General features: G+C 34.5%; 1 protein-coding gene across 1 annotated transcript in view; it reads right to left on the bottom strand.

Annotated features, from left to right (window-relative positions):
• Positions 1–887: 887 nt before the first annotated feature.
• Positions 888–16,799, bottom strand: part of MRPL1 (mitochondrial ribosomal protein L1) — a 53,462-nt gene continuing 37,550 nt past the window's right edge. Inside the window, exons 8-9 of the mRNA XM_054591903.1 lie at positions 3,177–3,258; positions 888–1,915 (exon numbers count right to left, since the gene is read on the bottom strand). Of these exons, the coding sequence (XP_054447878.1) occupies positions 1,797–1,915; positions 3,177–3,258 (201 nt within the window). The 3' untranslated portion in view covers positions 888–1,796. The remainder of the gene's footprint in view (positions 1,916–3,176; positions 3,259–16,799) is intronic.

Raw genomic sequence — 16,799 nt, 5'->3', positions numbered from 1 at the left:
GGGAAATGCTTACTTTATTAACACATGTATGCGTATTGTCTGTTTCTGTCCATTGAAAAGCACAGTGGAAAGCATCAAAACATTAATGCTGGTTACCTATGAGGAGTAGGAGTATGAGTGATTTTTAAAATAATTAGTGTTTCTAAAATTGTCAATAACAAGAGCATATGTACTCTATTAATCAGAAAAAAAATCTACAAATACAATAGAGCTGCTACTCTGTCAATCAGAATCAAGTAATTAGTAAGCTTTTAAAAGATGGGAATCGCAGGAAACAAGTAGATCTTTTTTCTCTCCATCCTGCACTACTCTCTTCTCGCTCAACCCACTCCTTCCAACTCTTTTATTTCTACTTTCTTCCTATCATTAAGTCACAACCCCATAATGAGAGATCCTAAAAAACTAAACTATAATTATTCAATATTTAAAAATTTTAAGTGTTCAGTTAACAGTTTAATTTATCTTAGAATATACAAACAGGAAGTAAAATAGCCTAATAGTTAAAGAACAGGCTTCAAAATCAGACAGATCTAATTTTGAATCTTAGCTGGCCACTTATATGATCTCATACAGGTTTAAATTTCTGTATCTGTGAAATGGGAGCAACCCCCTCCTCACTGAGCTGCTCTGAGGATAAGATGAGAGGATGCATGTAAAGCAGAAGACAATAGTAGGCCCTCAACAGGAAGTAACTGCAATTACTGTTTTGTAGTTAACTAGTTAGCCTTTAAATTTTAATCTCCCTGTGGGGAAAAAACAGTGGGGTACAGTGGTTGCTCATGCTCATTTGTACTTCTTAGACTACTAAAATTTCAAAAACAATTTGGGAGACCTCCATGGAGCTGTCAAAATATTTTTTATAAACTGGGTAGTATTAAAACCCACCAAATTTATCAGCACTATTATTTCATAAAAGGCCTTTGAACATTCCTACAAAGAGTGAAAGATAGTCTCAGAGTAAGAAATCATTTCCAAGAAAGAACAGTTGGCATCTGCATGCCATAATTATTGAACCTTTTTTATTTCTTGTTTTGTCACACAGTTAAGGACCAATACCAGTTTGCAAACAGGCACTTGATAAAAGATATTTAACTTCTTGGCCTGATTCTTCATCCATAAAGGAAGTTGTTCATCCATCTCATGGGATGTTCATTCAATAAACACTAACCAAACCTATTCCTATTGAGCAGAAGAATTCAGGATGCAATGAGGCTAAGTATATGAAAATACTCTACACATGCTTTGCATATTGCAAAAACACCATAAAAATATGCATTATTGTTATTATAAAAATATAAATATTATACATTGATTCCTAAGATGAAAAAGAGGCTTAGTCACTTTCAATAATGTTATCAAAATAGCATTCAGAATTTTTTAGAATGAATGCTTTCCAACATTTTCCATATTTTTTCTTTAGAAAACAGTCATATTTATGATATAGTTTACAACTCTGCCATTCTCTCTCTTAGGGGAACTGAGGATGTTACTTTTCCCTCAGATGGTGTAGTTCTCAAGGGAAAGTTATTAAGCTAGAAACTGTTGCTATAATTATCAGCATGTAAAATCTGAATTCTAAGAAAGAAGATTTAATAGGACCTGAAAGGCAGGTTCAGACACAGAGAAATTTTTATTTTATTATTTTTGAATGTGTTGTAATATTGTCCAGTGTTAAAATCCACTTTCAAGTATGATGATCAAGAAATAACAAGATTCCAAATGTAGATACTATATAGTTTTATAATTTTCTGTTGCTTCTTAATCCACTTAAAACAAAACTTCACAATATAACAGTTTCAGGCAGCTTCTTTGTTACTTTCTTTGGTTTCTACTGCTTTAGGCAACAATGGCTCGACCTTTAGTAATAAACCTTCACTTGTTGAACTACGAAGGAAAGCTCGTACCACAAAGGGTCCTAGAAACAAAGACAAGAATCAACTTTCATTTTAGTCCATAGATACCTACAAGCAAATACAAACATACACCAAGAAACCTTACAGAACTCCTGTCCCATGTTTTAAGTACTGACATTACTAAACTAATATTTCTAAGTATAAGAAAGGAAAGATTGTTTCATTTCTAGAGAAGACAAACCAGCTACACTCTAGAATATTAGAGGATTATCCTTTAAACTACACATATTCACAAATAATTCATTTCTCTCTGCCAGAGTATGATCACTTCAAATTCATTTTATTGTGAAGTCAACAGTGAAGGAACAGGTGGCAATATTTACCTTTGGTGGAAATTCTCTAATATTTATTTAAAATAGTCAACACAGATGCTACCTTTGTATTACCAAACATTTAATAAAATTGCTCGAAGAAGTAAAAAGCTTTTCCTTTGAGCAATGTTAAGGGACTTAGTTTAAAATGGCAAAAACCAGATAACTATATTGTTTTTAGAGATTTACCACCCATCATTCTATTCCAGCTACAGTCTGAGAGCAGCCTATACTCAAATTAAGGCTCTCCATAGAATGTAAGAATCCACACACATACACGGACCACTACCAAGTACTATGGCCAAACTCAGGACAACAGAGCTCACAAATGAGGTACTTATCACCAGTGAGTTTAACTCTCAAAGAAGGTGAAAAATAGTGTAAGATGGTGTTTTAATTAGACATTTGGTTATGAAACTCACAGTGACAGATGCCTATAATGATAAAATTCTGAGTGGATAGTCTTTTGAGTGTAACGGACACTTGCTTGGCCTCAGGCAGCTGTGAGCGGAATTTGCCTCGGGACAGAATGTGAGTATGGACACAGTGAGGCAAGCACTGGACGTGTGCCTAGGGACGAAGTGGAAGGTGTGGCTTCACAACACCATTTCATAATTGATTTTAGTTTCTATTTAATGCCACATTAAGTTTAAGACAATCGGTTACAGTTTTCATGCAAACTTTATTACATTTAATGGTAGAAATCATTGGGAATTTACAAAGGTTTCAGGATGTAGACTATTCCCACTATGCTAAAGAGGTCTCCTCTCTAAACAAATACACATATTAATAAGGCAATTAGAAATCCTTTGGAGAGTTAAATTTCATTTATTTAATCCCTGGAAGTATGATTGTTATTATAGCTGCATATCAACTAGATTGTTTTCTTAATATTTTACATTTGTAAAGTATCACAGGGCTATAGGGAAATCTACTCCAACTAACCACTTACCCAAATCCAGGGGTCTGTGCCGACACACTTCATTGATAACGGCTTGCAGATTGGCAGCTATCTCATCACTTGACATATTCAGCTAAAAAAAAAAAAAAGGATATATAACATATACAACATTAATGATGCAAAAGAGAAAATAATACAAATTTTGGTAACTGTATAGTATTTATTCTAGACAGTATTTATTTTAGACAGTGTTTTTCAAATATTCAACTAATGCAAGTTATCTATTAAGAGATCTTACTGTAAAAGAAAAGTCTTTTATAACTCTTTTAGAATGCTACATTTACATGTTCTTACATGTCAACACTTAATTATCTTACAGAACAGATTACAGCAAAGTGTTTTGAAGTTGCTCCACCTGAGATTCCTTGATTTCCAAGTACCGTATTTTGCTGTATATCACGCACACTATTTTGCCCAAATTTTTGAGGGAATAATAAGGATGTGCATTATACGTGAGTAGTACTAAATCCATATATAAAGGTTTTTAATTCTTTTATTTATGCTTATGTATCAAAACTGTAACTCTAGAAAGCAATAGTGATATCCATATGCAAAATAATACTCTGGAATACGATAATCAGTTTTGTTTCTAAATATAAATAAAAAACTGAATTAAAACGAAAGATTTTTTTTCCTGAAAATTTGGGCCAAAAATGCGGGTGCACACTATATACAGGAGCACATTATACAGGGCAAAATATGGTAATTTCCCCAAAACATATCCTGGAGCAGAATACACCATACCCCTTATCACTAACCCTCAAGGAATTAGTGTTATTTTTTCTTGAAGTTATTTGTTGATTTACTTTTAAGGAAAACTAAGAACATGTTTAGCAATTAATGCTTTCATAAGATCAAAATAAAACTACTTGATTACACGCATTCAGACAACATATACGTCACACAGAGATATTTTCAGGATGTTATACTAACACTCTAGTGCTGCAAAAATAATTATCCTGCTATTTAGCAAAAAATACAGTAGGTATGTATATTCAGGGAACAAGACCTATTCATAAAACTCCTAAACCCTGGGGAACTCACACCTTTGGAAAGTCCTTGTGTTCATCATTCAATTTCAATGCATATTATTCTTAAATATCCCAGTTAAAAACAGTTAAGTTACATTTCAATATTTATAGAACTTTGCACTTTACCAAATGAATCAATTTTTAAATATTCATATAAAACTTATAATAGCATAACCAGCAAAAATCACACAGTAACAGTTCAAGTTCAAACAAAATTTCTGTTTCCCAATGACTCTGTGAAATGTGCCACATAACCATAAAGAGAATTCCTCCTGAAATAAATTACTCTCATCCTCATCAGCCAACATTTACCCAAAACTCTCTTGGGCATGATGCAGTACCTAACCCTAAAAGAGAAGGTGTGGGCATTAGTGGACGAACTCTCACTTTATGCCAATCCATAAGGGGAATTCTGGGGGAAAAAATATCAAGCAATGCTTAAGTTCATCCTACTAAGTTCACAGACCTTAAGAACTTTAATTTGCATTGCAGTAGACGGGCAGACAAGGCACCTTACATTTGCTAAGCTGAAAAAAGAAAAAAAAAGAAGCCAAGAAAAGGGTACAACACAAGTCTCTGTTTCCTTCCATTACCCTTAATTCTTCACTGTACCTCAAATTGTTCTTCTTTCCATACCCACTGAATTAACCACCACAGATGTAGTAGGTTCCTTTACCCTTTGTTAAAGATCTAAACCTACCTTAAATTTGGAATAGCAGTAGACACAAAGAAAAGCAAGATGTCCAATGTAACTTTTTAAATAGTTTGTTTTATACTAACTATACTAAACTTAACAGATTTTTGTAACTATTGTATAGTTTCTGCTGACCTATATTATCATTCCTACAATGAGCTAAATAACTACATGGCTTTAGAAAAGAAAAATAATTACTTCCCCTGTAACTTTCATTAGTAGGCTAAGTTCAGTGATTTTGTTAAATTTTAAAATAGTTTACACTTTTATCCAAATTCACCTCTATCTTTACCAAGTACTACGTCTCTACTGAATTTAAAAATATATTTGTAGCCATAATATTTCATTTTACTTTTTCTTTTAATATTGTGCAAAATTATGAAAAAGTTATATATTTTTATGGACATAACTGTGATTATTTAATTCACTACTGATGACAGGACAGCTATGCACAAAAACAAAATGCTTATGTGAATGAGAAATTTACTTAGATGGATAACAATTCAGAGATAATTCAGAAAAGCACCATTGCAATTTTCTCTACCTAGATCTCTGTTATTCTGCACTGCCAATAGTGCTTTCCCATGCAATAATATTCTGTGGTCTTACAAAGGAAGTCAAGGATGGCTATTCTGAGGAGACAAGAGCTGTTCGAGCCTCAACAGCAGAGCACAAGACTTGGCACAACAAAAGGAATGGGTTGACCTTGAAGGGCAACTGAACTATATTAAGTATCATATGTGTGTGTACATAATGTATGTACTTGAATATATAACAGTCACAATACTATCTTTAGCTAAAATGATTATCCACTGCAGGACAAAATAGTCATTACTCATTTTGCATTACAGATGTTTCAAGGAAAGACTGCTTCACTAAATCCTACCTTCTGCTTAACATACCTTATTATGTAAGAAGTAATTCACTAAGAAGACTAGAGGGAAGACTTACCAAAGATTTTAAGGGTGTTGGCTCAGTGGATATAGGTGAACTCTACCTTTTTGCTTTAACTCTCAGATTTTCCTCTTTCCATGAGATTCCTATCTTTGTCTTCAATCACTTCTACCATTACGAGAAAAAACAGTGGTCCTTTACCATTTTTTGGTGCTTTGAGATGCAGATGTATGCAGGGCAAATTATAGTCATGAGCATGTCTAAGGCAGTGAATCTTTTTTTTTTTAACTTTAGTATTTTCAGTGATTTTAGAGAGTGAAACATCAATGTGAGAGAGGAGTATCGGCTGGTTGCCTCCCATATGTACCCTAACAGGGAATCAAACCTGTAACCTTTTGGCACTGGGGTGTCCAAACTTTGGGCATCTCTGGGCCACAATGGAAGAAGAGTTGTCTTGGGCCACACATTAAAAACACCAACACTAACAAAGACTGATAAGCAAAAAATAGGTTTTAAGTAAATTTACGATTTTGTGTTGGGCTGCATTCATAGCCATCCTGGGACACATGTGGCCCACAGAGAACGGGTTTGACGCCCCTGGATGCTTCAACCAACAGAACCACACCAGCCAGGACAAGGCAGTGATTCTTAAATGTTTTCAAGGTTATGAAACCTCATGCACACAGGCACACAAAAAATTTTGCATACATCCTCATGGATTAAAAGCAGGGGGAAGAGAGAAGAAAGGGTCCTGAGAAAAGTGTGTCAGTTAAACGAGACCCCTAGGCCCCACTCTCAGAATCTCCAGCACAGAATTAAGTCTGTTCAAATATTGGGGATGACTAAGGACTACAGTGTGAAAAAGATTCAACTTATTTTTTTTTTACACTTTACAGAGGGTAGAACTAAAAAAATTGCGAAGTATGTATACATGATTGTTAAACAATCATATGCCCCTCCTAGAGCGGCCAGCCTCTGTCACTGTAAGTGTACTGATAGCCTCTAGGTGACTTATCATCTCTAAATGGAAACTGCAGAGAGGATTGCTACTTTGAATAGGCATATGTTAGAACATCTGATCTCCAAAATCCCTTCCAAATGCAATGTTCTAAGATTATATAAAGGTGGCCTGACATATGGTTGCTGCAGATGAGCCAATACTCTTAATCTCCATGACTCCTATATAGTTTAAACCAAGAAAAGGAAGAAATCTGTGTATTTCCTATACAACATTATGGGAAATAATGATTGGTTAAGCAGCTGTTTCTTGGGTCTTACTCTTAGTCAAGCCCTGTTCTAAGCACTACAGAGATATTATCATTTATGACACTCAAGACATAAATAATTGTTTAAGTCCCTTTCCGATGTCCCCCCTTCTCCTTGATCTCCTTAGTATTTTCTGGTTCCCTGGGGCTCTCCCTTTTGGCACTCTGTCCAGAAAGCTGGGGCTTTATTTACCCCATTTAGCCACTTACTTTGCGCAACTGTCCTGAGTGGGGGCCAACTGGCAGGCAGGCCGAGAGAAAAACAGCAAATGTATTGTGCCCCACCCCTTTCTGACCACAGACCCTGTGGTCAGAAAGGAAGGCTCTCCTACTTCAAAACTGTAGACACTGTACCCTCCCCTGCATCCGCTGCTACTCCTGAGAGCCACGAGCTCTACTTCTCAAGCCTGAAGGAGAGGGCTTCTGGAACTCTCTCTGCCTGCACTGAGGTCTACTTCATGGTTTCAGCCTATGTTGAGACCAGGCCATGTGACAACACAAGGGGAAAAATGGAAAACTCACCGCCAGTTTGGTAGTACTTCAAATTCTGGTCTTCCCTAATTCACCTGCCACTATTTAATTTTTCAGAATCTTGAAATAGCTTGTTCCATGCATTCTGTCCAGGTTTTATAATAGATGCATTCATGGGAGAGACAGGTTGTCACGCGCTTACACCTTCTCACCTGGAACTGAAACTTGCCAAGCTTATGTACTGTGTCTTTATATTTTAGAGTTGACAAACTTTTTCTGTAAAGGATCAGACAGTAAATATTTTAGGCTTTGAGGGCCACATATGATTTCTGCTGCATATTCTTTTTTCTTTTTTATACAATTCTTTAAAAGACCATTCTAAGTTCACATATGACTCAAGAAAAGCCATGGTTTGACAATTCCTGTATTAGTATACATTATTTGTCTACAAATATATAAAGTGCATACAAAGAAAAGCTGTGGTATGAATTATGCTTTATATCACTTTAACAAATTATCTACCAAAATCTAAAGGCTCAAGCAGCTTTCATCATTGCTTATGATAAAGCTATTTAAAAATGCTTAGTTTTGTTTTTATATTTAATATATTAAATTCATAACATGGTCTAATAGGTATCTCATTGCTTATTTTAAATACTATATTAATGAATGCTATTATTTGTTTAAAAGTAACACTAATGAAAGTCACAAGGAATTATCTCTCAGATCCATTCAATTTCTTCCCCCAGCATTTGAATACACAGAATTCTATAAAAAGCTGTCATATTTATCACTGGTTTTTTAAATAAAGCCAACAAAAGCAAGCTGTGTGTGCAGTATACTGGCAACTACTTATTCACAAATGGACTGGCAAACAAAAGAAAGCATGTCAGTTTACTTGCCTTTTACACACTCTGCCACATTTTTATTTTTCATCTGTGTTACTCCATTGATCAATGATAACTGCATTGCTGAGTTAATGCAATGAATTAAAGAGAAAAGTTAAGTGTTCTCTCAAATAGTATGGCTTTTCTTATGCTATTATTTATTTTATAAACGGTTTTATTTATTTATTTTTCCAGAGAGGGGGGAAGGAGGTAGAAAGCGAGGGGGAGAAACATCAATTGGAGAAACATCAATGGGTTGCCTCCCATACACACTGTAACTGGAGACCAAACCCACAACCCAGGCATCAAACTGGCCACCTCTTGCTCTGCAGGACGTCACCCAACCAACTGTACCACACCAGTTGGGGCTCTTATGCTAACAGAAGGGGGGAACCATACTTTCAATTCCCCCAAATTATAGAAAATTATCATCTGATTTTGTAATAGTATAGGTAAGAAAACTGAAAATGATAATAAACTATTTTTGTTTATAATATTCCTACTGGTAAGAATGCTGATAAGAAAAAATCTATCCAAGGAATATTACCAAAATACTACAAAGATTATTTATCCCAGTTAAATATGTATCTTCCATAATAAAGCATGAAGCAAAATGCTGGCACATACTGAATTCTGGATAAATGTTAGTTTCCCCTTTCTTAGCCCCATATTATCAGAGATCTAAAATCTACTGCTAATACACCTCCTTTAATTTTAATAAGAACTGACAAATACAGAATTTGACTTTTACATTTTACCTTCCTCTCTTTATAATTCCCTTATCTGTGACATAGCACACTATAGTATACAGAAAATAATGCAACAAAAGAAGTTAATCATCAACTGGAAGGAATGGAGAAAGAGGGAAAATGACAATGAGCCCTGAGCCAATGGACTGATGCTTTTTAGCCAACCATTGTTTCTAATTGATTAAAGCAATATTCCTTGGTTGCCGTTTTTTCAACTTACAGACCTAGTTGCTTTAAAATAAGCCTTCAATTTCCATGTACTATGCTATGCACATTTTGTTATTTAACTGAACTCCAATACACTCACGTTTCCTGTTCTAACATGTTAGTTAAAACTAAAGACTGATTTCAACACAAGATTTATGATGTTTATTCCCTTCCCTTGAACTTGTTTATTTTTGTTACAAGATACTTCATATCTTTCATCAGCTGCCAGGTTGACAATATTCTTGCCACAAAATAATTTAATATTACACAAGCAAAGCATAGTGATATATACCTAAGAATGGACCATGCCTACAACTTTCAAAAGAAAGGGGGAAAAGCACATCAAAGACATAGCCTTTATATTAAGTGTATCAAAGATCCAAGTATATTTGAAACCTAGACAAGAAATACTAGTTAAATCAGGTCTTGGCATAATCTGGTATAAATATAAATATGAGCTGTCCTACCCTTTTTTTCCCTCTTTTTAAGAAAATGAGCTTACGTTTGATTTGCCAATAGCATTATTATTTATAAGCCCTGAAAATCTGGACATTGATGATTTTAAAAGGGCTAAAGTTGTTTTTCCTTTAATGTTATGATAGCTCTTCATGTCAAAACTAGCTATTATATAATGTATTTTTGAAAGATGTTCTTCAAAATTTCAATCATATTTAGTAAAGTTTTTAGAAGTCTCTCCCATTCCAAATTATTCATGTTTTAATTACATATTAATAAAAGTATAAAAATATAAGTTTCTAAACTAAAGCAGAAAAGGTGGCATACAGACAGGGTAGGGCAAACATAGGTTTACAGTTGGGAGTACGTGAAACACAGTTTATTCTTATATTATTGTTTATTAATATGCACATTACTTTCCATACAAACAACGATAAACCTACATTTGCCCCACCCTGCATTTTAAAAGTACATAGTTTCACCCTAAATGAGCTGGCTCAGTTGGCTGGGCATAGTCCAGCAAAGTGAAAGGTCGCTGGTTCGATTCCTGGTCAGGGTATATAACTGGGTTGCAGGTGGGGCCCCTGGTTGGGGGGCATATGCAGGAGGCAACCAGTCAGTGTTTCTCTCACACATCAATGTTTCTCCCCTTCTCTTTCTCCCTTTCTACCCCTCTCTCTAAAAATAAATAAATAAAATCTTTTAAAAATTACTGGAAAATATTCAAACATCTTTAAAGAACCTGTATGTTAAAAAACATTTTTTAGTATATAACTGGCTTATTAATTCAGGCAACATCTACCAAGCAAAAATTTTTTATTAGATACTGTACATAATCAAATTAAGTTGCATGTCACTGAAAAACTATTTTGTAGTGTTTACTTCTCACTAATTCATACTAATTTTCCCATAAATTTAATTATATTTTTCATGTCTTTCCAAAATGTAGATAAACATACAAGAATGAAGGAAAGAGAAAAAAAAGAAGGGGGAGGAATAACAGGAGAGAATCAAAAAAGAAAAAAGAAAACTTCAAAGAACTATTAAAAGAAAGGAAGGAAAAAAAGAAAGTAAGGAAAAAAGAAAAAAAGGAACCTAAAAACAAACTAAAGCCCTGCCTGGTGCGGCTCAGTGGATTGAGCACCGGCTTGCAAACCAAAGGGTCGCCAGTTCGATTTCCAGTCAGGGCACATGCCTGGGTTGCAGGCCAGGCCCCCAGTAGGGGGTATATGAGAGGCAACCACACATTGATGTTTCTCTCCCTCCTTTTCCCTCTCTCCGAAAATAAATAAATAAAATCTTTAAAAAACAACAACTAAATATCCATGCTCATGGATAGGAAGAATTAGCATCACTAAAACCACCAAAAGCAATCTACAGATTCAATGGAATTCCTACCAAAACACTAATTGTGTATTTCACAGGAACTGGAAATAGCATTACAGTTCATAAATGATCCACAAATTTATACAAAACCACAAAAGACCCCAAATAGCTATAGCAACCTTGAAAAGAAAGAACAAAGTTGGCAGTATCATGGTACCTGATATCAAACTATACTACCAGGCTGTAGTAATCAGAACAGTATGGTACTGGCATACAAACAGACATATTGATCAATGGAACAAAATAGCCCAGAAAACAAACCTATGCTTATATAAGCTATTAACATTTGACAAAAGAGGCAAGAACATAAAGTAGGGTAAGAACAGTCTAGTCAATAGTGTTGGAAAAATTGAATAAATATATGCAAAAAAATAAAACTAGACCATCTTCTTATGTCATACACAAGAATAATCTCAAAATAGAATAAAGACTTAAATACAAGACTCACAACCATAAAACTGCTAGAAGAAAACGTAGGCCGTAAAATCCCAGACATTTCCCTTAGCAATATTTTTTTCTGATATATCTCCCCAGGCAAATGGGATGATAACAAATAAAAATGTTTTGGGGTTTGTTTTTTTTGCACAACAAAGAAAACCATCAACAAAATGAAGTGACAACCTATTGAATGGGAGAAGATATTCATCAATTATGCATTTGGTAAGGAGTTAATATCAAAAATGTATAAAGAACTCATACAGCTCAACACCAAAAAAAAAAAAAAAAAGAAAAAAGGCAATCCAATTAAAAAATGGCCAGAGGACATGAATAAACTTCTCCAAAGAAGACATACAGATGGCCAAGAGACATATGAAGAAATGCTCACCATTACTAATCATCAGAGAAATACGAATTAAAACCACAATGGGATATCACCTTATACCTGTCAGAATGGCTATCATCAATGAATCAACAAACAAGTGCTGGTGAGGATGTGGAGAAAATGGAACACTTGTGTACTGTTGGTGGGAAGACAGATTGGTGCAGCCACTATGGAAAACAGTACGGAGAGTCCTCAAAAAACTAAAAATGGAACTGCCGTATGACCCAATTCCAGAACGATTCCAGTTCTGGGTATTTATATGAAGAAACTCAAACCACTAATTCGAAAGACTACATACACCCCTATGTTCATTGTAGTGTTATTTACAATAGCTGGGATGTGGAAGCAGCCCAAGTGCCCATCAATAGATGAATGAATAAAAAAGCAGTGATACACAATGGAGTACTATTTGGCCATAAAAAAAAAATGAAATTTACCATCTGTAATAGTATGGATGAACCTAATGGGTGTTATGCTCAGTGAAATTAGTCAGAGAAAGACATGATTTCAATTATATGTGGAATCTAATGAACAAAATAAACAAAAAATTGAAACAGATTCATAGACACAGAGACCAGACTGGTGGTTGTCAGAAGAGAGGGGGATTGGGGCACTGAGTGAAAGAGGTGAAGGGACTGAGAAGTACACATTGGTAGTTACAGAACAGTCACAGGGAGCTCAAGTACAGCATAGGGAATATAGTCAATAATATTGCAATAATTATGTATGGTGCCAGGTGGGAATGGGAAATATTGTGGGGAACATTTTCTAAAGTATGTAACTGTCTGATCATTATGCTGTGCACCTGAAACCAACACAAATATAATACTGAAAGCAACCTGTAATTGAAAAATTAAAAAAATAAATTTTAAAAAACTACAAACTATAACAATTATTTTTAAATCATATCAAATAATTCTCATCAAAGCACCAGAAATGAACAATTATCTCTTCATGCAGAGATTGAAAGAGTAAAATCACCATGGATGTTCAAATGGGAAGGAGAATATTGTTAAGCTGCTCAGAAACCTTATTACTATTATCACTCTTGAATTAAGCCTCATCTAATCTCCTCCTAACTAGAGAGTGAGGCCTGGCTGCCAGAGTACTGGGAGCCCAGTCAATGATACGGTGTTGGGAGTCGGGGAAGAAGGTTTTCTCAGCTTTCAGGATACATTATTCACTTAATCTCCATTTTGAATTTTTTCAACTCCTGACCTCCCTCAGTTTAGAGACCTTCTGTTTTAATCTTTCCAAACATCTACTGGCATGGGAAAGGGTTGTTACCCAGTGCCAAGAAGTATGTAAGAATTTTCGTTTTTAAGTAATCCTCCCTATTTGAGAGGGTTCTTGCCCCACCCCCACACATACTACTAATAGTCCAGAGGTGTCTAGAGCCAGATCCCAAGACTTTTTAAAGATCCTGAAATTTAGATTATATTAATTTTTTAGCCTTTTCCATTGTTGATTTAGGATTTGGCATTTTCTAATCTCTTACCAAGGTGGTGTTCAATCTGCTCTTTAAATGAAAATGTATTATTTTCAACTGGTCATGGAATACTTGGAAAAAGAATATTAATCTAACACTATAAGCCACAATGATGTCTCAGGAATTTTTAAAACTTAGAAATTTAGAAAAGGATGTACTCCTCAGCCAAGGACAGTCAAGCTAGAATATAACTGAATTTTAAACAAGACAAAAAGGTTCCAAATTTTAAAACACTTTCCCAAATGAGAATAAAAAATACCACAGCAGATTATTCAGAAAATGACACCCTAGCTGGTGTGGCTCAACGGACTGCGTACTGGCCTGAGAACTGAAAGGTTGCCAGTTCCATTCCCGGTCAGGGCACATGCCTGGGTTGCAGGGCAGGTCCCTGACTGGAGGCATGCAAGAGGCAACAGATCAATGCATCTCACACACATTGATGTTTCTCTCCCTCTCCTTCTCCATCCCTTCCCTTCTCTCTATAAATAAACAAATAAAATCTTCTTTAAAAAAGAGAATGACAAGAGAACTCAATATCAAAACAAGTAATTAGAGATAAATTCACGTAATGAATTTAAACTGATTATTAAAAAAAAAATTCACAAGTCTCATATAAAACTTAGAAAATTAGAAAACCAACAACCAAACATATCTCAGGGCACTAGGATAAAGAAAAAGAGGAAATCAATAAATTATAAATAGAACAGAATAGTAATTAAAAAAAGCATATATAAGTCAATGACCTATACTTAGGTTACGCATGTGAAAATATTTAGGGGTGAAGTGTTATAATGTCTGTAACTTAACTTTAAGTGGTCCAGAAAATAAAGAGTATCTATTTTTCTCCAAGCAGCCTACTATTACTAGTTTTCCTAAACAAATGACAAAATTGGTGACTCTAGGTGTGATAAGTATATACATGTTCACTGTACTATTCTTTCAATTTTTCCATTCATTTAAAATTTTTCAAAATAAAAAACTGAGGAAAAATATGCAGACACTGAAGATATTTACAAGTAACAGCTTAACTAGGAGTAAGGCTTTATGAAGCAATAAACTCCCAAGAAAATGTGACATTTCCTTACTTTCTTACCAGAAATGTTATGAATATGGTTGAATTTATCTTTTCATTTTCTTTTCTAAAGTGCTATGAGCCCAAGGAGTCCCCACTGTTCTAAAATAAAATGAAGATAAGACATCTAAATTCCTGATTTTATGGTTTTCAGAAAAGGGAAGTCTTTTTTAAAAAGCCTCACTTGCATGTACATGTACACTTGAAACGAATTACTCTGAAGTGAAAAATTAAAATAGAAAGTTGACTGACAGCTGTAAGAGACGAGGGAGGAGGAGGTAGGGACTGACGGAAAGAAGATGATTAGTCGAAGAACACAAATGAAGAACCCACGGACATGGACAACAGTGTGGGGGTTGACTATAGAATGGGGGATGGGCTGAGTGGAGGGGGGCGAAGAGGTGAAAATCGGGACAACTGTAATGGCATAAACAATAAACCATTAAAAAATAAAATAAAATAGAAAGTTGATTGGACTACACAGCAGATCCTCACTAGGCATTCTTTTAAAGACCAAATACTTGTAATACCTGTTAAAAGTATGGAAAATTCCACCAAGTTGCTGTGCTGACAGCAACGCACTCATAAAGGGGCCAACACTACATAAAGTAATTTAAAACTAAGAAGGTTTCACAGTACACTATACCCTTTAAAAGATCCAGTGTGCATTATAAGGCAAGTCTGTTTTTATCCTCAAACTTTATCTTCCTTTATTAATCCTAAAATATTTTTCAGTTAGAATTGACTTGAAAATCAAAGTCATTTCCAATGAAAACTACGCAAGTACTTCTACATATGTAAGATTCTATTTAACCACATTCACACATAACAGTTAACTAGTTGCCGGTTGAAAACACATATACAGAAACATGCGTCTGATTTTATAAGCTCTTTCAGGAGTATATGTAATAGGCCATGAGAGTCATATAATTTATCCTGGCGTTAAATACTAAGATAGATTAAATGCACCAAATAAGCACATTCCAAATTTTCCCTTTAAACTACAGTTCATGTCCTCTCTTCTAGGGAAACGCTTCCTATTACATCTTAATGTACCACGTTTTATTACCATGCTATCATGTTTGTTTTTGAAATTTGTGAGGCAGTTAACATTAACCAAAGTGAAAGGAGAGAGAGAACATTCTAGTTTTTGACAAATGAAAAAGTATTGTATGTGCTTCTTGTAAGATGGTAAAGTCAATACTAATAGAAAATTAGAAAAAAACTTTTACCTTATAATAAAGGACAAGTTAAGAAATCCAATCAACAATGCAAATGGCTTAAAATTACACTTACAAGTGTTCTGAAAAAGTAGGATGGAGGCCAAGTATCTTAAATCACACAAGATCTAGCAGTTAGAAAAAACAAACCAGGTTCTGAGAGTCTCAGAGCTAACTTACAATGGATTTGTGGTATGTTATAAAATACTAACAGCCACCCTTTGAAAATTACATCAGTCTTTATTCTGGCAGATTTATGCTATACTATCCATGCATTGTTTAATTTTCTTGAGTAATGTCAAAATATACCCCTAAGTATTCCCATAATAAATATTCCCATAATAAATAGAGGACAGAATAATTCTGACTCATTCTGTGAAATTCCAGAAATTAAAATGTTCAATTTCAATATTACTCCATAAGGACTATTTGAAAAGTTTAGTGTAAAGCAGTCAATGCTTCACTGCTCTAAGCAGCAAGGCTCTCAATTAAAATGCAAGGCAAAATAAGGAGTTTCCCAGACAAAAGAAGGCTGAAAGAATACCCCTCCACCAAACCAGCATTGCAAGATATGCTAACGGGGCTGCTTTAAGAAGATGAAGGAAAAGATATGAATACCCAGTTCCTTTCACAGTCACCAATACTTGATATTACCAATATTTTTAATACTTATTAATCTGATTGTGACAATGATGTGTTATTTTGATACTTTATTATTTATTGAAATTAAACCTGTTTTTGTATATTTCTTGCCTATTTCTACTATTTTTAAAAAGCTTTAAGTGACTTTTTGGTATTCTTTATCCACTTCTTGATTAAATGTTGTAGAATTTTTTCCCTAAAACAACATCAAAAGACTACTAACTATATGACTATATGACTATATGTTGCAAATACTTTCCTATTCTATTATTTCTTTTAATTTTTTATATGTATATTACTGTATAGTCCTAAATGTTTAATATAGTCA

Source organism: Pteronotus mesoamericanus, unplaced genomic scaffold (assembly GCF_021234165.1).
Source record: "Pteronotus mesoamericanus isolate MK-2021 breed Mesoamerican mustached bat unplaced genomic scaffold, CSHL_Meso_final contig_130, whole genome shotgun sequence".
Classification (NCBI taxonomy): domain Eukaryota; kingdom Metazoa; phylum Chordata; class Mammalia; order Chiroptera; family Mormoopidae; genus Pteronotus; species Pteronotus mesoamericanus.
The sequence above is the reverse complement of the archived record's forward strand: the minus strand, read 5'-3'. Positions and strand labels throughout refer to the sequence as shown.